Consider the following 26,004-nt stretch of genomic DNA (forward strand, 5'->3'; position numbering starts at 1 on the left):
TTTTTAAGAAAAAAAGAATAATATCGTGTTTTTGTTTTAGTTTCGTGTGTACTTGTATCTACTCTCTATATATGTCTACATATGTCCACATATTTATTTAATAGTATTGTGTTCTTTTACTAATGTGTTATATTTTCAAAATCTCTAAATATACTAATGTTATATATATTTTAAGATTTTATTTATTCATGAGAGACAGAGAGAGAGAGAGAGAGAGAGGCAGAGACACAGGCAGAGGGAGAAGCAGCTCCATGCAGGGAGCCGGATGTGGGACTCGATCCCAGGACCCCGGGATCATGACCTAAGCCAAAGGCAGACGCTCAACCGCTGAGCCACCCGGGGGCCCTGAGGATGTAAGTATTTAATGTAGTAAATGCTCTGTAAGTAATTTTAATTTTGGAACATTTTAAATGGAACGTGATATTTACGTACCTATGACAAAAGAAGGCCCAACAGTGCCTGGAGGAGCGTGCATGAAAAATAAGTCTCCCCCTTCCCCCTCTTGGGGCCACTACTGCTTCAAGGTTCCCTCTTTCCCTTTGCATAGGCCCGTGCACACGGCCAAGGTGTTCATCACGCGGGCCCGGACGTGGGCGATCATGAACTTGCCTGCCTCTCCGGGCTGGTCTTTCTCACCCTGCCCTTTCACCCCCTCCTCCTGCAGGCACACAGAACCGTGGGGCTCCCTCATTTGTCCAGCTCCCCCTTCTCCAGCCCCATCCACCTGGTAATGATTTCCTAGAGAGTCTCCCAGGGGTCTCCATGGGGACGTTTCCTACTCCGATCTCCATGGCAACTCTTCAGGTTGCCATGGTGACACTTAAGTGATTATCTGGAGACCCTTAAATAAATCACCCGCCGTGGTATATGCTGGAAGTGCTTGGCTCCGGCTCTCCGGTTTGGGGCCGGGCTTGGGGCCCAGGCCTACAGGCGGGAGCGGGAGGGGAGGGGGGTGGCTGGAGGCGGGAGGCGCTCCGCCCGGGCCCCTGGTTCTAGTGCCGCCAGGGGCCCCAAAGATGGGGAGGCTTTGGGGAAGGGGGGACAGTCGCCGTCCTTGAACAGAGGCGGCCAGGAGGGCATCCGAGGGCCGCCCTCCCCGCTGCTGAACACCAAGAGGGAACCGAGAGGGAATCCGGTTCACTGTGCGCCCCGCGGCTCTGGGGCTCCGGCTGTGATGGGAGCAAAGCCAACCACCCCCTCACGGAGCTTCCGTTCCGTTCCACGCGAGACACGGTCCATGAAGTCCCCACGATAGGCAGGCCGGACTTGGCCCTGGGGCTAGGAAGGGGACAGCGACAGCGGGCAGCGCGCTCCCGCCAGGCAGGGCGGCTACCTGAGTCTGGGCGCCCGGCCGCCTCCCCCGGACCAGCGGACCAGCGGTCTCCAGCAGCAACCCGAACCCTGGTGCTGGCGGGTGCTGGCGGGGTCTCTGGCAGAGCGGGGAGTCTGTCGGGGGTTCTGGTGTATTGCATTCCTAAGGCCAGCCTCGGGTGGCTAGGGTATGCAGCCCGACTCGGATTTTTTTTCAGGATTTTATTTATTCGAGACCCGGAGAGAGAGGCAGAGACACGGGCAGAGGGAGAAGCAGGCTCTGTGCGGGGACCCCTACGCGGGACTCGATCCCAGGACCCAGGGGGGTCGCACCCTGAGCCGAAGGCCGGCGCTCAACTGCTGAGCCCCCGGCGCCCCTGCAACCTCAGTTGTTTGTGGAGAGTTGGTCAGACCTGTTGTTTGGTGGTGGAGCCGCCTGAAAGGAGCAGGGCCGTGACCCTCCTCACCTCGGGCTCACCCCGGACAAGGATCCCTCCTGCAGGAATGGAGTCTGGAAGCGCGCCCGCAGGCACGCGGCCTACGCAGCAGCTCCTACTCCAAGCCAAAGAGCTGCTGGAGGCCAGACTCTGTCTACACTAGCCTCTCTCTGCCTAGTGGGGATCAGAGTGCAGATCATCTACTTTTCAATAGGCCTGGGATTTGGAGCCAGGTGACAGGGCCACAGAACACGACTCCTGGACAGTCCAAGCCCCCGAGGTGTTCCCGGGGAAGTTCCTTGGACGGTGAGTGGGGGAGGCGGGTGGCCAGCCCCAGACGCTCCCTGAGCCCGGGCTTAGCAACCGTGGCAGTTGGAGGTGTCTGAGATGTGTCCTTTGGTGGCCCCTTCCACAGGGGCTCCCCGTGTCCCAGTCCCTCTGCCTGGAGCACCCTTGCTCTGGCCGTCCTCAGGTGTACCCTCCTCTGATGCCCGCTCCACGTCCTCAGGTGTACCCTCCTCTGATGCCCGCTCCAGGCCAGCCTCTAGAGTCTTCTCCACCACCCTAGCTCTTCCCTGGCTCAGCACCGGGTCTGATGGCCTAGTTAGGGCGCTCTCCCCCTAACCTGTGCTTTCCAATGTCAGCAACAGCCACTGGCCACATGTGCCTACTGCACTCACGGAACCTGGGACGTGGCGTGCAGTATAAAACATACACAGGATTTTGAATACTCCACGTCAAGCATGTAAAATATCTTTTTGATAATTCTTATACTGATTACACGCTGAGATCATATTTCAGATGTGTTGAGTTAAATAAAACATTGTTAACATTAAGTTTACCATTTTTTAAAAAAATGTGTGCATGCCAGAAAATTTAAAAGGATGCACATTTGTGCTGGACAGGGCTGTGCCTCGATGAAGTCCACAGGGTAAGGGGCCATGGACATTTTGTCCACACTTAATACCCGGCGCCTGGTGGTATAGGTGAGCAACAATCAGGGTTATCGGACGCGTGTTTGACAGTTACACTCTCCATCAGCCCAGAAGCATTCGGCACAGCCTGCTACAGGAATGCGTAATTAAAATGTCAGTTTATTAAAAAACAAAAAAAAACAAGCCAAAAATAGATAAATAAAAACAAAGAAGAACACAACCACCAAGCCAAAACAAAAAGTCTCAGGCCTAAAATTTGCCAGAAAGGGAAAAAAGTGGGAATGAAGGGGTCAGGGTCTCAGCCTTTCTTCTGAGGGGCTGGGTGGGGAGTAGATATTCAGACCTTTGTCAATCAGAACAAGGAATTAACAAAAAGAAACCCCAGGGCTTCCAGGTGGCTCACTGGTTGAGCATCTGCCTTCAGCTCAGGGTGTGACCCCGGGGTCCTGGGATCGAGTCCTGCTTGGGGCTTCTAGCTTCCCTGATGGGAAGCCCATGGTGGAGGCCTCGGGAGCTCTCCTGCTGGGCAGCAGAGCGGGGGCAGGCCGGGCCCAGAGCCGGCCCAGGGGAGGCTGGGAGCAACGCGCCTGCCTCGAGGCGCCCACGCAGGACTCGATCCCAGGACCCCGGGATCACCTCTCTTAGGCAGAGAAAGTCTGGACATTTCTGGCCACGTGGGCAGGAGGCCCTGTGGTCACCTCATCCCAGTAGGACATCTCACTGCCGCACACCCGGTTTGTGCAGCCGAAGGGCCGCCGGCTCGGCTACCTGGGGACGCGGCGCTTGAGCGCTTGGAGGCCAAAGGCAGCTTCGCGACCGTCCGGCCGGGCGATTCCCCCGGGAGGACGACATCAGGCCCAGGGCACACGGCCGGGAAACACCTCTGTCCTCGAATGGGGTCTGTTGCTGGAGGCGACCATTATGACCAGGTTATTTTTTTTTAAATAAATTTATTTTTTATTGGTGTTCAATTTGTCAACATACAGAATAACGCCCAGTGCTCATCCTGTCAAGTGCCCCCCTCAGTGCCCATCACCCAGACACCCCCACCCCCCGCCCACTTCCCCTTCCACCACCCCTAGTTCGTTTCCCAGAGTTAGGAGTCTTCCATGTTCTGTATGACCAGGTTCTTAAGAGTCTTTACGGACTACTTTTAAATGGTAACCTCTCTTATTTTTTTAAAGATTGAGAGACAGCGCGGAGAGGGGGAGGGGCAGGGGGAGGAGCAGACTCCCTGCGGAGTGGGGCGCCCGCTGCGAGGCTGGATCCCGGGGCTCGAGGATCACAGCCTGAGCCCAAGGCAGATGCCAGACCGACCGAGCCACCCAAGTGCCATAATCTCTTTTATGTATGTATGTATTGGCTTTTAAAGATTTTATGTATTTATTCATGAGGGACACAAAGAGAGGCAGAGACACAGGCAGAGGGAGAAGCAGGCTCCCTATGGGGAGCCCGATGTGGGACTCCATCCCAGGACCCCAGGTTCACAACCTGAGCCGAAGACAGACACTCAACCGCTGAGCCACCCAGGCACCTGTAACCTCTCTTTTAAAGAGAAAAAAGGCCCAGCCATGGGATGGACACCTTATTATTTAATAAACGCATATAAGTAAATACACCAATATCCACCTCTCTAAAGACGCTGAGCCACCTTGGTCTTACTACCCACAACTTACAAGGTCACATTTACTTTATGGCTCAAATTAAAACGTTCAGGACCTCTGCCACACGACTGCCAACCGTCAGTCCCTTTCCCTAGCCTTTTCTCCCTGCTCTTTTAGTACCCAGAACACAGCAGGCCCGTATTAGCTGAATGAGCTGAAGAACAGTTAAGCAAGGCACTGGATGCTACTAGCTGGGTGGCACTTCTATCGCAGGCTTAGGAGACACTGCACTATGTCCCACTGGGTTTGCATCAGCTACACAGCAGGGGTGGGGCAGGCACTCACTGTTGACCCTCCAGCGCCCAACAGGCCGGCTGGTGGCAGGGGACATTATTCTAGCAGAGCCCATACGTACGCCAGCCGCCTTGTTTCACAACCCACAAGGATGAACTGCTACCCCTATATATAAAGTAAGTTCTCCTCTTTTCAGTTTTCCTAAAAAAAAGCAGAGTTCTGTCAAGTGGCAGCAAAAACTCAAGAAAAATCATTATATGGTTTCAGATTCAATCAGGCATAAGCCAATGTGAATACACATGGATAAACCCTGAAACAGAAACACAGTGCCATGATTTGACTCCAACACAGACACCGAGAGACTCCAGAACGTCTCCCCCTCCAAAGTGAACAAGCAGGGGCTGTAACTGTGTCAATTGCTATTTTAATCTCCTTGTACACAAAGATGTAGAAAAGGCAAAGCACTGGAGAGATCACTGGTCAGAAATACAAATTTGCTAATGGATGAGACAATTTAAATGTATTTTTCTTATTTCTTCCCCCAACAGGCCCAGAGTGAAGTCCCAACCTGTACTGAGCTTACTCTGGAGACACTGCTCTCTGCGTCTCGTGTGTGAGTTCTGGGTTTGCACAAAGCCCGATGCCAGGGGTGCCTGGGCGGCTCAGTTAAGTGTCTGCCTTTGGGTCAGGTCGTCATCCTGGGATCCTGGGATCGAGCCTGGCGTTGGGCTCCCTGCTGCTTCCTCCCCCTCTGCCCTTCCCCACTGCTCATGCTTTACTCTCAAAATAAATAATATATTTTTAAAATATTTTATTTTATTATTTATTCATGGAACACAGAGAGAGAGAGAGACAGAGGAGACACAGGCAAAGGGAGAAGCAGGCTCCCCGTAGGGAGCCCGACATGGGACTCGATCCCAGGTCTCCAGGATCAGGCCCTGGGCTGAAGGTGGCACTAAACTGCTGAGCAACCTGGGCTGCCCACAAAATAAATAATATATTAAAAAAAATCAAAAAAAGCCCAATTCCAGGGCAGATTATCCCATTGGGGGGCATTTTATTAAAAGATTTTATTTATTTATTCATGAGAGACACAGAAAGAGGGGCAGAGACACAGGCAGAGGGAGAAGCAGGCTCCACGCAGGGAGCCCGATGTGGGACTCAATCCTGGGTCTCCAGGACTAGGCCCTGGGCTGAAGGCAGCACTAAACCGCTGAGCCACCTGGGCTGCCCTGGGGCGGGGGGGGGGGGGGGGGGGCAGGCATTTTAATACCCTCCGACGGAACACACAGTAAGGTCTACCAGCCAAAGCTGCCCCCAGTGGTCCCAGCAGGGCTGCCAGTACTATGAGGACCCTTTCAGCAGGACACCTGGTCACAGGCTGGGTGGTACGCTCCTTCACATGACCCTTCTGTTCCCAGAATGCCACCCGCTGATCTACACGTGCCCCATGCCTGCACGCTGCACAATCACACCACCTCACCTGGGCTCGCTCAAGCGGGATGAGGCTCCTGGCGGGACCATCTTTATTACTCTCAGCAGCGCACACCAGCTCTCCTCCCCACTTCCAATATGTGTCACAGAGAGGAAGGTGGGCGCTGGTGCTCCCTCCTGTCGGAGCCCACCCTCACACAGCTCTCATGTGTGTTCTAGCAGTTACTTCCCAGGCAGGTTTTCAGGATGGCAGCTATGACATTCTGGTCCTCGGCAGGTTGTAGGAGAAAAGTGAGGCCCATGGTGAGGTTCCAGGTGGCAACCCTGAAGAGGTCTGTTAACAGGCTTAACCTTGGTTGCAAACCAGGCTAGCTCAGTTCAAAAATACTGGGTGGCGGTGGTGGTGGTGCAACGTGAAAAGTGACACTTTTTCACCCTAAGAGAAGTTTTTAAGTCAACCTTATGTATGCAGGGAGATCACAGGACCAAACTAACTTTAATAGAATTTTAAACCAGAGAATGGCCAAAGACTGAGGTCAGGAATTCTGAATTCAGAATCACAGCAGTAAGGGAGAGAAAGTATTCATTCTAACACAGACCCCAGGGCCAACGGTTACACGAATCTTAGCAGCTGTAACTCAGAACTTTGGAAATCAGCTAGAGAACGTCGGAAGAATCAAAGGGTGGTTCTATGCACTACAACTTGAGTGCCTCCCTACTCCCCCCAGCACCCACATCCTCCTCTTTACTCAGCCAAACCATCTTCTCCCTCAACAATAAACTCATATCTCTTCATTTGGGGCTGATGTTTCTCCCAGGGGCTGGACTGGGTGAGAGAAATCAGTGATGTCATTTCAGAAGTAGCACTTCTCAGGTGCATGGAGCCAGAAAATAGGGTCAAAACCCCACTTTCACTATAATCTCATTCCCAACTAAAAAGCCTTGGTTCTCCAGGGCTCCCTGGTGAAGAGGAAAGAGCCAGAGCGGTGGGACTTGGTCCTGGGTAGGGAAGGGAGGGGCAGGCTTCACGGAACATTCTCCAAAGGGAGTACAGGGGGCAGCCACACCAGTTCTCCATGGCCCAGGCCCAATCTTACAGAGCAAATTCAGTACAAAGAATCACAATCTCCAGCAGCACACCCCTTCCTTCCACTCTCTAGGATGAGCTATGCACATCTCCTTCCTCCGATGCACAGAGCCCCATCACATGCCCTGTGGGTCATCCTGGGATACCTGCTGGCTCTCCTCCTAGCCTGATAGGTGCTTTCGACTGTTATAGGAGAGCTACTCTTTCAGGAGCCTGCTCTTCCCCAGCGGGCACACTGCCAGCTCCAGGGGATTCTCCATCCTGTGGGCCTCCTCCCTTCCTGTCCTGCTGGCCCTTTCAACCCTTACAACTGGTGGCTGGCTGCCTGTGTGCTGGAAGGCCCCCACCCCACCACTGCCCCCAGGGCACTTTTTAGGCCATAGTTCAGCACCTGCAGATACCTCAGGGGCGTGTGGTCACCGCCCAGGCAGTGCAGGGGCCTGGACCAGCCTCACCCATCACCTCCATGCACACTGCCAGTCCCCTGCCGTGGGCTCCAAACTCTGGCAAGGCTTCTATCGGCCAGGAAGAATGGGACCCCTCTTGTCACAAGGCATGGTCCCCCACATGGAGGTCAGAGGTAGACAGAAAACAACGGGGTGGCCAGACATGTCTGTAAAAGATGTTTCAGAGCAGCTTGGGCTCGTGACGGTTTCAGCTCCGTTACAAATCCTAGGTGGTAGCATCTGCTTAACCAGTTTTTCCAGTGATACTTCAATGCTGGCTTTCTTGGTTTCTATAGCTTCTTGCTTTCAAAGTAAAGCCAAAATAATAACAACTCCAAATTCTTCAAAACGAACAAATAAATAATAGTGACAATATTTACATGAGTAGGCCATGTTTAGAGATTCTAACCTGACTGAGGAACAGAAAAACCAAGGCTATGCCCTGGTCTTGGGGCTTACAGCTGGCTCTGGGTCATGGTGTGATCCTCCTGAAAGCGGATGGTTGGAAGGGTGAAGTGAGAATGAGTAAAGATGCCTGGCCAGGGTCTCCTTATAAGGCTAGGGTTTCAAACAGACAAACCTCAGTCCTCCCAACCAGGGCCTGTGGTGTGATCAGGGGCCCGGGCGAGCTGCTCTCAGGGACACGGAGGCCTCCTCTGACTGCCAGCACAATGGGGATGTCAGGCCTTGTCGTGGGGAACACAAGCTCTCTATGTCAGATGTCAGTCTCGGCCTCTTTCCAGACGGGACAAGCTGCCGAGGTCAGGAATGGTCTCCTCTTCCCTGGACTATGTGACAAGAGGGATGTGGAATTCGTTTGTGTCGAAGATCAGGGGTCTCCTGGGAGGGCTTGGGTCCCTGTCAGCCTTGTGCAGCAGCTTGAAGAGCCCAGTTCCAATGTTCATGGGGATCCCCATGATGATGCACTCAGACACCCCTGAAACCAACCAAGCAGGGTATTAGATGGCTTTTCAACACACGGGGGGCTACCGGCCCAGCAGCTTCCTCTTAGTCTGAGCACAGCTGCTCTGTAGGCTCGCCTTCAAGAGCACTAAACGTAGCCAGCAAGGATACCAAATGATGCTCAGGAAGCCCTAACTTCACTACCCAACGTTTCCTTAGTTTAGGGCCCAGAAGAGAAGCAAACAGGCTGACTAGTAGAGGCCAATTCCCCCTTGGAAACAGCGGTAGAAACTTGTTCCCTGTGTTCAGGGGTCAAGGCTGGGTCAGGCTTAACAGCACGCCTGTGCCTTGGAAACCCACAGCCCTGAGGGAAGGCAAGGCCCCTGCACAGAGACTGGAGTATGGTGATGCGGAAGATTGTTTCTCCCAACTCCACTCCAGCTTTGGATCAGACTCACGGCTCCCAATAAGCAAGAGCTTGCCTATTACGTTCTGGGCTTTGTGCATCAGGAGACCAGAGACAAAGCACCAAGCTAAAGACCAACACCTACCGAGGGCTGACACGGAGTTAACAACACTGTAAAGGGACGAGAAGATTTCTGAGTGACTGTGCCAGGCCCCCGGGGAGCTCAGCAGTGGACACAGGGGGCAGCGGCTGTGGCTGTGGGGCTGGCTGTTGGTCCCACTGTCAAGGACACTCACTCTTACTTTTGCCTTGTCCTGTTATCCTGTCCTAATCTGTTCCCTTTTCTTTCCTCTGACCCTCATTATCTTAAAAGTGGCAGACCAATTTCTCTTTCCCTCTATTTGCAATCTGTGTCCCTTCTGGAAGGATAGTTAATCTTAGAACCTTAGAACAAAGTGGAGGTTCGTGCCCTGACGGGGGCTCCACCTGACCACCGCCTGGTGGGCAAGTCCATGTAAGACTCAGGGAGGAGGCAGGAAATGGCCGCTAGGAAGCAGAGCTCTGGTGGTGGGGACGGCGGTCAGGCTGGGAATCCCTACGGGGGCCTGATGAGAATGTAACCTGGGATGGGCTGCTGAGCACCCCATGGACCCCCACCTCAGGCCCGCAGGGTCTTGCATGAGAAAGGGTAGGACAGTAGGCATTCAGCTCGGGACCCAAGGAAGAGCTGGCCGGGCAGCAGCACCACTCTTGTCTCCCAGGCCGGTGTCCCAGATGTGCTGTGTGCTGTGGGGAGGAGGCCGGTGTGGGGCGAGACTCGTCCACAAGCCAGCCAGTCCTGTGTTCTACTCGTGCAAGGGTTTAAACCTGTCCCTTACAGATGTGCAGAGGTAAGTGTATGCACGGTGCTGGGCCCGGCGGCTCTTTCTTGGGGGTCACAGCAGCAGGGGCACTGGATGCTGTCCCTCTGCTGTCAGCCCTGGCACCACACAGCAGGGGCAGGATCTGAGCGGCTGTCAACTCCAAGGTTCAGAAACACTCCTTGATGCCCAGGGGTGATCTTTTCTTCGTGGCCCCAAAGCTGCCTGTACTGACAGAGAAGCCTCCTCACGGAGGAGGGGGTGCAGGGAGCCACAGCCAGGCTCTGGAGGGAAAAGATCACTTGCTTCCAATCCCATCATCTGTGACTTTATTCCTAAAACATAAGAGCTGTGCCTATTCAGCGTCCTCACCTCCTGGGAAACCCTAGCCATGGTCTCAGCTGTGAAACACAAAGGCCCTGTAGTGAAGCTCCAAGAAACAGGCAACCTACCACACACGGAGTCCTTCTGCCCAAAGTAGGCGGCATCGAAGAGATGGTCAGCTGTCTTCTCAAAGGAGGCCAGCATGAGCACGCTCTCCTTCATCTTGGCCAGGCCGAACCTCGTAATGCCCAAGACTTCACCCTGCATCGGGGAGGGAGGAGTCAGGGGGTACTCACACTCCCCAGAGGCCCAGAGCTACGCACACCCCCTGCAGCCCCTCCACAGAATAAGCACAGATGGGCGAAGCAGCTGTTCAAGTCAGCCTCAGGTCTGGAGAGGACCCCAACAGCGGCCTGTCCCCCTGGGATGGCGGCTCCAGGGAGCCTCACACTTCCAGCCACATGCTGGCAGAAGGAAGAGTCACAAAATCAGAGCTAAAATAAAGAACCTAAGTTTTAAAAAAGAGAATACTTCTGAAGATGTTTATTACAGCTCCAAGAACTCCACACTCAAATAATTTAAAAGCCTCAGAGTAGGGAAAGAGTTAAGTAAATGTAGGTGCTTTCTTTCAAGCAAACGCTGCACCATCATTTAAAAAAGTATACCTATGGGACACCTGGGTGGCTCAGCAGTTGAGTGTGGGGACTTTGGCTCAGGGCGTGATCCCGGGGTTCTGGGATTGAGTCCCGCATTGGGCTCCCCGCAGGGAGCCTGCTTCTCCCTCTGCCTCTCTCATGAATAAATAAAATCTTTTAAAAACAAAAACACCAAAACAAAAAAAAAAAGTATTCTTATAAAAACCATGTGACACGGGAAATAGTCATAATGTTAAATGAAACAGGATAAAACCCGCATGCCCACTACTCACTGTCGCTGCGTCACATGATGCATGTGAAAAGACTAAGACCAGAAAGCCAGACTTAAAAGTGCCAGGCTTTACTACAGGGCAGAGGAAATGGGTCACTGTCCCACACGGTTCTGATCCGTCCGTCCTCAGGTACAGGTGCCTATGGGGCGGCCTCGTGAAAACCTTACGGCACTACTACGGGGAATGGGTTCGTTTCGTGGGAAAAGAGAACGAGCAGCCTCACTTCCCAGCTAGCTTCCCCTTCAGATCACGGTAACTTATCCTTCACCTGGAAATGGCTACAGAAGCGTGACGAATGGGTTCAATAGGAAATACACACCTAGGTTTGTCATGGACCTCCCTGGGCTTTTGGCAATGGCCAGATTGCCTCTAGGATGATATTTCTAATAAGGACAAAAATAATATCCCACCTCCTGCCATGAGGTTACAAGTGTCATACTGGAATGTCACCAGAACACCTGGCCCGACCCGACCACATGCTGGGTGGTCAAAAATCAAAGTTTTTGAGCGATGGTGACATCCAATGCCATTTTAGTGGTGGTTATCACAGCCGTGTGTGCTCCAGGCAGGTGGGAGACAGCCCAGCACGCTGCACCCTCCCCACGAACCTTGTAGGTCATCAGGTCAGACAGCAGCATCACGTGCCTCCTGTCAATGCTCATGCCGTGGTTGACCATTGTGTACTGGATTTCGTTGATGATAGTTGTCCGGGCAGCTTCGATGCCCAGAGTTTTCTCCACCTACAGAGAGCCAGGGTGAGTGGAAGCAGCCTCTTCCGGCTTGTCGCCCCAAGTCCTCCCTATGTCCTCCTCTGCCCAATCGCGATGTGACCCTGGCCATGAGCTGTACCTCATAGGTATTATTGGAGGTGGTGCGGGTGCCCTTCACACCGTGGGTGGCCATGACGGCCCGCAGGTTATCACCCTCCACCAGGAGTTTGTACTTCTCCTTTCCACTCTGCTCGTCGATGTGGATGACAGCTCTGGAAACCTCTGGGATGCCCTGTACCACCACCTGGACTTGGAGACAGAGGAGTCTCAAGGCCCTGCAGGGCCCACAGCCCCCACCACCATGGTAGCTAGCCTCAGAAACCACACGGGCTGTGAGAACTGGGAACGTCATGCCTGGGTTGTCACCTTAACCATCCTGCTTCTCAGTGGGGTTTATCAGGAACAAACCAAACCTAAATAAGTGCCCGTGTGCCATTGGGGTTAGGGAGAAAGCACAACATCAGGGGACTGTGACACATTCGACCTCAGTTTTCCGACAGAACGGACAAGAATCTAAGAGGCAGAGTTGGTGCGTCAAGGCGAAGATGGGAAAAACCCGACTGATTCCAGAGGGATGTGGCAAAACAGAAGTCCCCATAGTGACATAGTCCTTAGGCCACCTGACACCTGGGTATTCAGTGGGGCGAGAGGTAAACGCAATCTTTCCCTCTACAAACCTCCAGGCAGTAGACTGGGTGGGGCCTCCAAGAGGGGACTTTGGTCTCACCTTGGGGAGATCCTCTTTCAGGAACTGCAGCACGTAGTACATGGAGCTCTTGCTGTTCTCTCTGGGGGTGACACACACCACAGCCTCGCCGTGAACAGCCACATCGCCAGGCTTCACGCGGAGCTTGGACATGCAGATGGAATACCGCACCGTCTCAGCGTTCACCTGCAAGGTGGCCAGACATGGGCCAAGTGCCCAGGACATTACTGACAGGTACGAAGGCTTTGATTCCAGTGTTTCTTGGCCTTTTTCCATCATTGCCCCCTGACAAGCCTCATTTTTTCCCCTAATCGCATTCCTCACCATAAAAATTTAATACGAAGATATTTTGTGTATTTGCTTATGTACCGCATATGTACACCTACCTCACTTACCAACAGAAGAGATGTTCTTCACAACCTCCCCTTACCCCAACGGTCTGCCCCCACTGAAAATGCATGTTCCATGCATAGCTACACATGCAGGGGCCGAGGTGGTTCCAGGAGGCGGGGAGGCTGGAGAGCAGGACAATTTAAAGTGTCAGCAAAGCCTCCTCTTTACCTGACCTCACCGCCAACTGCTCATATGCCACGTTCCTTGATACAACCTGGTCCTTCTGGTACAAGAGCCACAAGGCAGACGGCCAGAGCTGGGCTACAGAAGCCCCCAACCTGGAGACTTGGCTGCTCAATTCTAGACTCACAGTCTATGGGCAACACAAGCTTGGTACGTGAGGGAATGGGCTGAGACACAATGTGGCCAGGATGGGTGTCAACTGCCTGAGAGGAAGAGGAAGATGCCAGGAAGTTACTCAGTTTGCATCCTTGCCTCAGCTAGTCTGTGACAATGGCTGACAATCTTTGAATCTTTACCTGTCTGTGAACACCAGTAATACTAAGCCAGACTAGTCCACCTGGCCAACAACATTCATGCTGGGCGCTCACAGATGAGCAAGACACAGGCGGCCCTACGCTCCTGCCAGACCCTCTAATGTTGTGTCATAGCAAATGGGTATCACGGCCTCACAAAACTACAACAATTTTCCGTGTCTTTATTTATTTTATTTAAAAAAATTTTTTTAATTTTTTTTTTAAATTTTTATTTATTTATGATAGTCACAGAGAGAGAGAGAGAGAGAGAGAGGCGCAGAGACACAGGCAGAGGGAGAAGCAGAGTCCATGCACCGGGAGCCCGATGTGGGATTCGATCCCGGGTCTCCAGGATCGCGCCCTGGGCCAAAGGCAGGCGCCAAACCGCTGCGCCACCCAGGGATCCCTAAAATTTTATTTATTTGAGAAAGCATAAAAAGGGGGAGGAACAGAGGAAGAGGGAGAAGCAGACTTCCCGCTGAGCAGGGAGCCCAGGCCGTGGGATCACGGCCTGAGCTGAAGGCAGCCACTTAGACTGAGCCACCCAGGTGCCCCTCCTTGTGTCTTTAGATGGGAGTCTGTATGTCAGGGTCAGGTTCAGAAAGAGAATGGGAAGCGACGACAGACCCTTATAAAACAGAAACCCAGTGAAGCCTCTGCAATGCTTCTCATGCCCCACTTAGCTCCTGCCCCAGGTTATCAGTGACCATCTTGGGACTCAGAGAGGATGATCTCCTGCCCACATTTAATTACATGACTCACTTCTAGTCTCAGAAGTCTGATCCGTTCCAGGGAGAGCTTGACGAGGATAAAGCAATCATCTGGAAGAAATACTTCTTCAATATACTCCGAAATCTGTCATGTCAAAAGATCAGAATGTTACATAGTTGCTCTCGCCTTTCCAAAGAGCACAGGCTACGTGGCCCTGCTGCCCGGTAAGCTCTCCACAGCTGGCGTGTACGAGCGCGTGCCTGACAGCTGCTGCTCCAGTGTTCGCGTCACCAAGAGGATTTCTCCTTACCTCTCCCAAGAGGGTTTTCTCAATTCTGCCCTTCACGAGGCGGGCGTAGTCCGCGTCGTCATCCTTATCCAGCTGTGCCGTGATGATCGGAGTGCTGAGAAAGGACAGGGGCAGTGCTTATAGCCCCGAGCCTGCTGGGAGGCCACTGCTGGGGGAAGTCCAGGCACTACTGGAATCCGAACATGCATAGCGACTGCCATTCCCAGCACATGTACTGGGGGCTTCGCAGACACTCTTAGCCAGACTATATTTAGAACTCATGAAGCAACCCACTCATCAGTGAAGGAGACAACTTTCACCCTGGATCCCTACAGTTGCTGCTCTAGATCCAAGCACCATGTTCCTTCATTGAACGCTATATGTAATCACTCTGGTGGATTCAGATCACAGGTGGTTCACAATTAGGTCACAGAATGCACTGTAATGTATTTTTATCTTTTCTAGTCTCAGACGACCTACAAACCCTACCACGAAATCACTAGGGAGTCACAGACTATGGCCACAGACTATGGCCAAGTGACAGACTCTCCAGTCAGGCTTCGGCTGGGAATGATAACATCTGAAGTTTAAATCTATGCAGACGTATTGATATGGCCTTTCCAGTCATTTTTTATGTTTCTTTCATGTTACCTGTAGCCATAAAGAACCACTGCCTCACTTCTGACGGTACCCAGTTTTGACTTATCTTTAAAACCCCAGATCTGATTAAGGCGAGCATGCCACCAGAGTTTAGAGGACTGCCCAGCAGAGTAGCGTCGTAAGAGAATCCCACGACAGGCGGCACAGGAACAAAAGGGAGATGGAGATGGGCACCTGATGGCCTTGGAAGCATTGATGATCTCTTTGATCCGGGGCACGCCCAGGGTGATGTTCATGGAGGCCACACCTGCAAAGTGGAAAGTCTTCAGGGTCATCTGGGTGCCCGGCTCGCCAATGCTCTGGGCACACAGCGCGCCCACCGCAGAACCTGGCTCCATCTGTGCCCTAGAAGGTAAGCGTACAGAAGAATAGTTCTGCAAGACTGTCGGGAAGAGGCTGTTGGTTCTCTCCTTGCCAAAGAAAAAAACGCAGGTGTCATCAGAGTCAAGAGGGAATACGCTCTGAGGCAGGCTGTGCTTGTGACAGGAAAAACCTGGCACAGAACAGCCAGAGGTGCAGACGGGGGTGGGGGGGCGCAACAGTCGATGGGTCCAACAACAAACATTGATGCGCTACTTGTGGTCTGGGCTTAAACATCGACTGCCTGGAGACGCTCCAGAGCTCTGCTAACAAATGGTGCTGACGGAGCAGCTGGCACTGGCCAAATATACTGGTGGTCACTCCATGAGGGGAGGACACTCAGAAGTGTCCTCGCACTTGTTTCCACATCCCCGAGCCTCCAGCCTGCCTCCCCACTGGAGCCCTAAGCAGAGGTGAAAGACCCTGCTTAAATGCTGGCAGTGGCTGGCGGTGCTGGGGCAGGACCGCATTCCAGTGGGGAAGGGGAAGGACAGGAGCCCCCTGCGACCACCTGGCAGTCTAAGAAAATTGGCATCTGTACCTCATGTACTTGTCCCTGCAGGTCTCCAGGAACTTTTCGATTTGGGTGGGGGTGATCCGGTCCAACTGGTACAACACACGGGGCTGGAAGGACAGAAACCAAGTGCAGAGTCAGGCCGAGGTACCCGAGCCCAGGAGGGCACCTGAGCCGGTCAGGGAAGACAAGCGTTACCTCTGTTGTGCCGTTGTCATTGATGCCGTATTTATCTCTGGTCTTCTTGATCTTCTCAGAAATGCCCTTAACGAAATTTTTTATTTCCTGCAAGATTACACAGCAAACATCAGTTGTGTATTTCTTAGGGGTGTGGGTGGCTGTTTGTTTTACAAACTTTGGGAATGTGGTGAGCCTGCCAGTTTTGAGATGGCTGGTGACAGCCCTGCCCGTTCCGTGTAGCCCCCTGCACAGCCAGCAGGAGCGCCGCCAGGAGCCCGACACAGCCGCCTTCTCCACTGCTCTCTGAGCACCCGACACCCGCATTCACCCAGCTCGGAACAGCTGCAACTGTACACTTACAAACCTGCCGTCTCTAAACGGGCTTACCTTTGAGGCTTTCTTCTGAAGTTATGGTCAATTTAAGTGTAAGCTAAAGCATAGCTTTGTACAGAATATATACAAATGTATGGTTTCAGGATGCCTGGGTGGCTCAGTGGTTGAGCGTCTGCCTTCAGCTCAGGGTGTGATCCCAGAGTCCCAGGATTGAGTCCCATACTGGGCTCCCTGCGGGGAGCCTGCTTCTCCCTCTGCCTGTGTCTCTCATGAATAAATAAATAAATCTTAAAAAACAAAACTAAACAAAACAACAGAAAAACCCCGTGGTTTCAGCTTGCCTTCATTTCAGAGAAGACACTCCCAAATCCCTGCTTCTTGTTGTCTCTCTGACCCTCAACCTCTGCATCACCCCAACCCCCCGGTCTCACTTTCACTTCCCAACAATTCATAAGAATTCCTGGAAACCAGGCTGGGAAGAAGAAACCAGTGTGTCTGTGGTCCTCTCTGTATTTCAGAGTAGCACTCTAAGACCAGGATGGTAGCAAGGAAGGTGACAAGGACATCATGTGGAGGAAGCACAGGGCAAGGTTGGAGGCCACAGACCTATGTTTTCTGGCAACCGTTCAAAGGGGGAAAATCTATTTGTTATATAATTTGTGATGTATCTCTGCCTAAAAGCAGGCCTATGGGCACCGTTAGAACCAGGATCTAGAACCAGATTAACCAGCACTCACGGAGAACTTACAGAAGGGGTGATGGCCTTTAGTGAGCTATGCCCATCAAAGCCTTGCTCCCAGGGGCTCACACGTCAAGCGCTGTGATACTGACTCTAAGTGTACTTCCAGGTGAGTGGATGGCACACGCTATACAGTGACAGCAGGTCTTTGGAGGCCACTGTGACAGAGGCCTGGGGGCTGGCAATCTGCCACTCTAGTTTGATCCAGGATTATTTTTGAGAATATGGGAAAGAGTGATTAGACCCCACTTCGCCTCAACCGCTATCCTGGGAATATAAATTTTCCTCATTGACTTTGGGCAAATAGCAGGGGCAGTGAGCTTAACTGTCACTCTTGAATGCCGTTGCAGGCACCCAGCTGCCCTATGTGGCTGGCTGAGGGCAGATCTACATACGCAGACAGCCCAAGGGTGGAGGGCATATTGTGGTGGCTGTAAAGCTTCACGAAGTCCTGTTTCTTGATTCCAAGGCAGGCTGAGTGACCCCGAAAAGAAGACCAACATGTCCCCTACCCAAAGTCTACTCAGTCTATATCACAGAGCTGAAAATGTGTTTTGTCTGAAACAAATATTTTAAAGCAGATGGAATCAGAAGCCCATGCTTACAAAAGTAAAATCTGATGGACACCCAGAGAGCTTAAAACTTAGGAGAGTCCAGTTCTATCTTAACCTTGCAAAAATAAGTCTCTTTAGCCTCCCACAGACCACCTAGCAATTTCTAGCTACTATATTTTCTGAAAGCAAAAAAACCCTAATACTTAATGTTCTTATTTTAAATAGCCTTAGCATTATCCACATGGTCCCTGGCTCAGGGGCCCTTCCCAGTCAGCTGCTGCCTGGCAGAGTGAGGCCTCTCTGTGAGGAGGCGTGGCATTAACCCCATTGCTCTAGAGCAGCGGGCACTGAGGGGCTCAGGGAGGTCACGGGCTTGGCCAAGGCAATGGGCCTCTCCGTGAAGTCAGATGCTTTCTCTGAGGACTGCTCCTGGGCAGGGGTTTATGCAATGTCATCTTTGCCGCCCACTGGCACTTTCTGTCTCCTTGGAGCCCAGATAACCAAGGGCTGCTCGAGGTCCATCATACTCTGGCTATCTCTTGTGCATGAACGTGGCTCTCTCATGATGACTGCTCGTGGGCCAACTCTCTTCCTTCTCCTTGAGAAAGTCTGGAATACGTGTGAGGGGTACTATGCCCTTTAGTCATCAATCTACACAGAAAGGACTTTTTATTAATTTACGAGATCTTAAAAGTTTTCAAGAAACTCTTCTCAAAGAGAAGCTAAGCTCTCCGGGTTTACTTACTGATTGTGAGGTTGAGAGTACACTTTTAGTCAGTGACTGCAAACCAGAGGTGGGAACCAGACCGCAGAAGGCAGTGCAACAATCTCTCCTGGCACGGCTCTGCTCAACAGCAGGAATGCTCAAAGGCACTCGTACCTGCGGCCACCTCATTTTCCCTCTGCATCATTCAGTGCAAAGAGCCTCTTTCACATGAGTGATTTCCTCCCCCAGCCTACTCGTCTGGCTGCAGTTGTGTCCTTCAGGGCCAGCTGCTGACTGCCAGCTGTGAAAGGCTGCCCCACTGCTGGCCCAGCGGAACCAGAGTGAGAGCCTGTGGCGGTGTGGACCCAGGGGATTTTCATCCGAGGAACTCCACAGGCAAGAGTCAAAGACCACGCACCTAAAACCATTCCCCAGCTCAGGCACTGGAAATGAGGTCATTTAGCTACCACCCTAATGGACATGCTTCTAGTGGCTTTGCTGAAAGGAACAACTTTCCCTACACAAAAGTTAGGGCTGATTTTCTGAAAACTAGGTTAAAAAAAAACCAAACTCACTGTATAGAAATAAAAACTGAAATAAGCTACTAAGAATTCAGTTGAATAAACCCATGCATACTGAAAAGAACTCACAACATAGCAACTGGCAGGCTATTAATCACACGGTTAACCAGCAGTTAAGTTCTCACACTCACTCCACAGCACATCTGTGAGCATGGGCAGTGGCCTCTGGCGGGCCTCGGCTCTGGCACAGGCTGGGGATGGAGAACACAGAAGGGGCTCAGACAAATCTGTTCTGGCCACTGGATTTTGGACCTGAGTTCATTAGATTGTGAGCCCCTGGAAGGCATGGAAACATTTAGTCATCTTTATGTCCCCAGGACCCATGAGGCGTGTGACCTGTATTGAGGGCTAGAAGGAGTGCTTGCTAAGGAAGCACACGCTGCTGGTCAGGGGGGTACTCGTTAAACCCTGTCAAAGGCAAGAAAGGAGCCAGAATGACGAATAGGAAAGCCACGTGTGCCAGAAGTGAGACAGAGCCTGTGGAGTCTGGGGCTGGCCAACAGCCGGACTGCTGCACAATTCACCCCTATGCTCAGCATTCCCAGCATGCTCAGGGCGGTACCTCGTTATATTTCTCATAGCCTGTCTCAGTTAAGGTCTTTGAGGATAAACAGAAAAGTAAATAAGTGAATATAATCATGTATAAAAACCAAATCACAATTCTCATTTGTTTAAAAAGAAAAGAGTAAGAAAATCTGTAAAAACAAAACAGAGGCACTCAGCCCAGTCATAGTGTGGATTTTAAACTTAATAAAATCCGGAAAAGTCTCTTTCCCCTTTCATACTTCAACTTATGAAAAGAATCATGAGCTTCCTTAACTAAAACATTTTTACTGAAGTCTCACTTTACTGCTGTCATTTTTGATGTATGAAAGGGACAGATTCCTGCCGATTTTGTGCTGCACTGAGTCACTGATCAGTACACAAAGGCAACCATTGACTGGTTTCTGTATTCCTCTGCTTTTGATCATAACCATGATTATAAACAGGAAAGAGCTGCTTGAGTAGGTCAGCAAAATTCAAAAAACAAAAAACCAACAATCTAAAAAACCTTCAGAGACTATCAAGGTAACAGCTCCCTGGAAGGAGGCGGCGGTCTGGCTGACTCCATGAACTTCCGATCCACACTATGATCACAGGGAGAGCTATTTAAAGCACCACCACTAGGGGCACCTGGTTGGCTCTGTGGGTAGAGCACACGATGCTTCATCTCTGGGTTATGAGTTTTGAGCCTTGTGTTGGTGTCGAGATTACTTACAAATAAAATCTTTAAAAACTAAAACTAGAAATAAAATACCATCACTAGAAAAAAAACACTAGGATTCACAATGACTGTGGGAAGGACTGGTCCCTCGAGATGGGGAAGTGGGTAAAGGGGCTGATAGGGACAAGGTTAAAAAAAAATTCAGTTCTCTAAAGCAATTATTTTTCTTCTAGCAGGGAGACGCTTGGGTGAGAGACATACACTGGGAAGGACATGACATAAATTCTTCATGTTGGCTGGTTGACATTTTGCCTGGGCCAGTCCTGAAATTGTTTTTTTTCAGTCCTGAAATTTTTAACGAAAAAACACCCTTAACACCCTCTCTCTCCCACCTCTTGCTCATAAAATCCACCTGCTGGCATTTGGCAACAATCTCTTGGTGATGGCCAGGCTGGGTGCACCCACCAGGGGCAGAACTCACCTGCAGGAAGCTGTCCTGGCAGCAGAGGAACTCAGTCTTCTTCATGATTGATTCAGTGGTCAGGACCAGTTCATTTTTACTTAGTGCAGGTTCGCTCTGACACGGGAAGACTGCCTCGAGTATCAAAAACAGACAGTGTGATGTGTATGGCGGCGACCAAGTGAAATAATTTATAAGAAAATAATTTTTCTAAGAGCAAGCTCTTACTAACCCATGATTTTTTTTCTTTCAAAACGTCTTTTACATTCTACCTTTAGTATGGAGGTGGAAACAGGATAAACCCACTTCATCTCACACAAAGACTTGTGGAACAGTGGGTATTGTTCCATTACTCCTCAGCCTTCACCTCACCCCAGATTTGCATTAAAAGTTTGTATTGTTGTTTTTAAAAACACCCAAACATTTCGGGAGTGAAAATACTCTCCCACCCCCAAGCTCATGGGATTTTTCTCAAAGTTTTAATGGCTGCATATTACCCTAATATATGGTCAAACCACTATGTATCTGACCTATACTCTACTGATGGTTTGCCTTTACTATAAATGATGCTGGAAAAACGTTCTTGGCACATTTAGATAATTTCTGTAATGCAAATTTTTGTAAGTGGAACTACTGGGTCAAAAGACACACATTTAAATTCAGATCAGTATTGTCAAGCTACCTTCTGAAAAGGTTGTTCTAAATTATATCCCTAGTTAAGTATGTGCTTTAATAAAAGTTTAAAGTAAAGCTTGCTTTTCAATACCCATGATTTTTAACACTGGACTGTAACATGCTTCACTAGACAGAGAGAAACCCAAAGCCCTCTTCTGTGCATTGAGTCACTACCAATGCTAGTCTTTGAAACTGAAAAAATACCTTCCCTTAATATTTGGGAAAATTACATAGAATAACACAAGAAGAAAAATACTAACCCAGTGCCTAGGTAGATACAACTGAGGCATTAACTGTGTCTGAAGCTCCAAAGGACACCTCCATTCTAAACACACGTCTTCAGAAACACTCTAACCCCAGATATAATGCTAAATCTTACTTTGATGTTGTCCAGAACTCTTTTGAACTCTAACGGTTCATCTTTTCCCTCCATTGCTGCAGGATCCAAGCCATCTCCCCCATAAATGAACTGGATAATATCACCCGTAGAGCTTCGGACTGTCAGGTCATACTGTGAGCAAAGATCTTCAAGGGACTTGACAAGCCTTCTCTAAAGGAAAAGAAGGAGAGGAAACAAATGCCTCTTTGAGAAGACTAGTCATATGCAGAGGATGGGATCTGCAATGCTATAACATTCAAGGTTATTACACCTATTCAAAGTATTTTCAAGGTACCTTCGCCTATTAAAACATTTTATTAGAAATTTCTTTAAAAAGAGTCCCCTGACACACAAAACAACAAGCCCAAAAGTGGCCAGACAGCCTGTGCAGGGGGGTCTAGAATATGTTCCAACATCTTGCACTTTAGTACATTTAAAAAAAAATTTAAATTCCATTTGTCAACATATAACACCCAGTGCTCATCCCATCAAGTGCCCTCCTCAGTGCCTGTCATCCAGCTACCTCCCTCTGCCCACCGCCCCTTCCACACACTTTAGTGTATTTTAGAGTACATGCTATTTAAGCCCCATCACCCCCAAAGGACTCTGCAAATACTAGCTGTTATCCTAGGTTGTTTTGCCTTCCCTCTTTCTCCCTACAGTATAAATTAATGCAATGGCTTTGCATTTCTAAACACAACTTAATCCAGGACCCCTGTGGACTTCAATATGAATTACAGAGGATCAGGTGCAGGCCCTCTTCTGGGACACAGGGGGAAGAAGAGAGAACAGGGACAGCATTGTGTCTGAACCAGCAGGCAGCAGCCATTCCTCAAATCTGCTTAGGGAGAACCTTCCACTAGCAGAACACTCCAGCCAGCAATGGTGGTTCAGTGAATTAGAGAGAGAAATCTTCCTCTAGGCAACTTCAAAACAAAAATCCCTCATGCCAGAACAAATTTGTTCTAGGTTAACACACTGCTCTGGGAAAGTCATACTCTCTACTTCAAATAGGTAAAGTAAAAAAAATGAAGTCAAGACATTCTGGCAAGAGTGGTAAAAAGCACTTCACAGTCTGTTGGGTTTCTGACAAAAGCAGCACACTCCAAAATTGAAGGGCAATTTCCCATCCCAAGATAATGAAAAGAGAAGTATCGATGAAAATACACACGTACAGAAGAGATTATGGAAATCGCAGTCTACTGACTCAAGTCCGCTCCCACCCTCATCAACCTTGTTTGTTCTGGCTCACTCACTCACATCTCTGGTTTATCAGTCCTGCTCTCCCAGCCTGCAAAGGGCTGTGCTTTTCAAACTGGGGTCCAGTGAGGAGAAAGGGGACACAAAGCTGCAGTAAGTGCATGGCCCAGCAACTGCGAGATTTAACTTCACCTCGTGTTATAAGACAAAAACATTGAAAAAATGTAAAAGCAAACACAGACCATAGAGAACAGTAGAAAATGATAGAGAAAGAAAAGAAATCCTTTGCTTGTGGTCTTATGGAAGAACAAAGTCAGGATGTGTTCTCACTCCTCTGCCATTAGGGGTATTTTTATGGCGGTTGGAGAAGCATAGGCATTGGGAAGCCCTCTGGTTTCATTCTGGCTGCCTGAGCCTATTATCCTGGAACTGTGCAAACAATAGAGAAAGAGCCATTCCTCCAAGTGGCCAAGCCCTCCTGTGGGCACTGGAGTAAGTTCTTGGTGTCAGTTAAAATTATACTAATAGTGGGTCACACAAAGAGCTGCCTAGTGAGAAGCAGAGTCCTCTCAGTGTCATCCCCATCTTCATGTATGAGGACACAGAGGCCCAGTGAGGCTCAATGACGTGTCCCTGAATGCACTTCCAGTCCATGTTCTCAGTAGAGCTTTGGTGTGTGTGGTTCTGGCCCGAGGCACATGAGATGAAGCGAACATGTTACCTTTTTATGTTGCTTATTTCTAGGGCACCCACCTCTCTCAATTTTCCCTTTTAAATACTAAGACCCGATACATTACAGCTCAAGTACAAAATATGTAAACACTCTGCAGTCAAAATCCTCAGAACCCTGTCCTGCTCCATTGTGAATGGCCTACATTTTCTCCAATTACCTGCATGTACCCTGTTTCTGCTGTCTTTACAGCTGTGTCGACGAGACCTTCCCGGCCAGCCATTGTGTGGAAGAAAAACTCTGTTGGTGTCAAGCCGGAATAAAAGCTATTTGCCACAAAGCCTTTGGCAGCTGGGAGCTAAAGCGGGGTGGGGGAAAAAGAGAAAAATCAGACAAAAAAAGAAACCCCTTTTACGCCCACAACCTCAAACCCCATTCAAATCAAAGAATGCCCCACCTTTAGGCTATAAATATCTGGTCAACGTGCTCTAGTGAAAGGGCAGACTTTACATGCCCTGTCCTAAATGAGAACAGCTTGGCATATGCTATCCTGCCCAGAGACAAGCGAGGGTGGGGTCCCAGTCAAGGCTGTTGCTGGTGGTGGCAGCAGGCAAGTGGACTAAGAAGTCTGGATGCCCCCAGCCTCTCCCCTACACCAGTCAGGCTCCCTTAGACCTGTGAGCCTGACAGGCACGGCAGGCACCATTCCAGTGACCACTTGGTTGTCTGACTTCTAGTGAATTCTGATCTTGGGCAGAGACCATAAAATGTTCCTGAGGCTGTGTGGATATAGAGAGTACCTATTCACTCTCAGTACAGCAGTCCTGTCTCCCCGGGAGGGGCTGGACGGAAACCCCGCAGTGCCATGGGACAGGGGCAGCTGGGGCATCTGTGCTTTAATGGGAATAAGAACTCCCAATCCAGAATCTGAGTGACCAAACCTACTTTAAGTTCCTCAACTAGAATAGCTGTTTGCCCCTGAGTTCCAGAGAAAGCCCAGCACAGATGTGTCGATCTTTGTCTGTCTGCTTACACTAGTGCTCAAGCCCCCAGAGCCAATGAAACCCAGAGGTCATTTAAAAACTGAATTTGAGGGGTACCTGGGTGGCTCAGTTGATTAAGTGTCTTCCTCTTGATTTCGGCCTAGATCATGATCTCAGGGTTGTGAGATCGAGCCCTGAATCAGGCTCTGTGCTGCATGCAGAGCCTGCTTAAGATTCTCCCTCTCCCCGTGCCCCCCCACTCTGCTCGCATGTGCTCCCTCCACCCCCCACCCTAAACAAACAAACAAACAAACAAACAAAACAACTGAGTTTGAGAAGTTGAGAGGAGAATCTGGAATTTCTTGGTGGTTTTAGGGTGGTTTCTCTTATCATTATTTTTAAATCCCCAAACTTTGATGTCAGTGCCCCCTAAATAAGCATACAGACTGATCATGCATGAGATAACCTTACATTTTAATTACTGAATGAAAGGTGGCTAGGACCCTGAAATCTTCCTCCTTGGAGAGAAAACTCAGAAGTGGGCACTGATCCAGTTTTATAGCTGCAGGTCTACCAAGGCTCCTACGTGACTCAGTCTGGGATGACGAGGGAAGACCCCTGAGCAGCCCTGCCCTGACACACCCCCTCTAGGAGCGGCTCAGTTGGGGGCACCGGCTCTGGTCACTCTCGTGTGCCGTTGGTCGCCCTTCAAAGTTCTGTATGAGCCACTACACTTACCTTTGAGTGTTTCTCAAAGTGAGGCAACGACCTGTTTTCAAAGCCATCTGGCACTCGAGAGCCACTGATGGCCTGCTGTCCCACACAGGCAATCATCTGTGATATGTTAATGAAAGAACCTGGGGAAACAGTTCAGGAATGTAATGTTCATTAACCAAAGTAACATTAACCCAAGTATGAGCAGGTCTGTAGGATAAAGCAGAAACACAATATAGCAGGCTCACAGTCTAGGGACAGGAAAGGCCAGAATGAGAACACCACGGGCTAGGGCCCTCCATAACAGAACAAAGGCTGGAGGAGGGCTGGTGGTGCTCAGCCGGGAGCCAGCACTTGGGGGGTAAGGGGGTTGGAGGAAATACCGCAGGGCAGGGCAGCCCACAACCAGGCTGACCTTTTGGAAGGCACTCCGATTTGGACATAAAAGGGGCTGGAGAGGAATTCCAAAGTAAGTGGAAGAGGGGGAAGGAAGGACACAGGAATGAGGGGGGATATACGTATACCAGGAGCAGGAAGAATATTGGGGGGAAAAGCAGCAAACCTGGACATTATTTGGCGAAAAAAATTTACAGAGAGAGAAGCATGGAGGTTCTGAATCTGAGAGCAGTACCACCAAGCCTAGTGCCTTTAGGTCCTAAATAACTATGAAATTAAACTGTTTTGCCACATCACTAAATAAATATACTAATTAATTCAGAAAGTTTTTAAAAAATAAGATCAAGTTTGCCTGAAGCACCCTTGAGCTCAGAAATCCACA

General features: G+C 50.3%; 1 protein-coding gene and 1 long non-coding RNA gene across 7 annotated transcripts in view; one reads left to right on the plus strand and one right to left on the minus strand.

Moving 5' to 3' along the window:
- Positions 1–954: 954 nt before the first annotated feature.
- LOC144312421 (uncharacterized) lies at positions 955–3,265 on the plus strand. 5 transcript variants are annotated; one of them, XR_013377888.1, is made up of 3 exons: positions 955–1,404; positions 1,530–2,054; positions 2,164–3,265. It is a non-coding gene; the product is annotated as an uncharacterized LOC144312421 (long non-coding RNA). The 5 variants fall into 5 exon arrangements; XR_013377885.1 differs by having other exon boundaries at positions 955–1,414; positions 2,221–3,263; XR_013377884.1 differs by having other exon boundaries at positions 956–1,404; positions 2,221–3,263.
- Positions 3,266–4,983: 1,718 nt separating this feature from the next.
- POLR3A (RNA polymerase III subunit A) overlaps positions 4,984–26,004 on the minus strand; it is a 50,554-nt gene continuing 29,533 nt past the window's right edge. Inside the window, exons 18-32 of one of the 2 annotated variants that reach the window (XM_077895162.1) lie at positions 25,251–25,369; positions 23,750–23,887; positions 21,660–21,830; positions 20,627–20,740; positions 19,504–19,539; positions 16,047–16,133; positions 15,876–15,958; positions 15,149–15,319; positions 14,336–14,429; positions 14,077–14,169; positions 12,467–12,631; positions 11,819–11,983; positions 11,578–11,709; positions 10,170–10,302; positions 4,984–8,485 (exon numbers count right to left, since the gene is read on the minus strand). In XM_077895162.1, the coding sequence (XP_077751288.1) occupies positions 8,337–8,485; positions 10,170–10,302; positions 11,578–11,709; positions 11,819–11,983; positions 12,467–12,631; positions 14,077–14,169; positions 14,336–14,429; positions 15,149–15,319; positions 15,876–15,958; positions 16,047–16,133; positions 19,504–19,539; positions 20,627–20,740; positions 21,660–21,830; positions 23,750–23,887; positions 25,251–25,369 (1,850 nt within the window). In that variant the 3' untranslated portion in view covers positions 4,984–8,336. The remainder of the gene's footprint in view (positions 8,486–10,169; positions 10,303–11,577; positions 11,710–11,818; positions 11,984–12,466; positions 12,632–14,076; positions 14,170–14,335; positions 14,430–15,148; positions 15,320–15,875; positions 15,959–16,046; positions 16,134–19,503; positions 19,540–20,626; positions 20,741–21,659; positions 21,831–23,749; positions 23,888–25,250; positions 25,370–26,004) is intronic. The other variant, XM_077895163.1, reaches the window with a different exon arrangement.

The sequence above is a fragment of the Canis aureus genome, chromosome 4 (genome assembly GCF_053574225.1).
Source record: "Canis aureus isolate CA01 chromosome 4, VMU_Caureus_v.1.0, whole genome shotgun sequence".
NCBI classification, from domain to species: domain Eukaryota; kingdom Metazoa; phylum Chordata; class Mammalia; order Carnivora; family Canidae; genus Canis; species Canis aureus.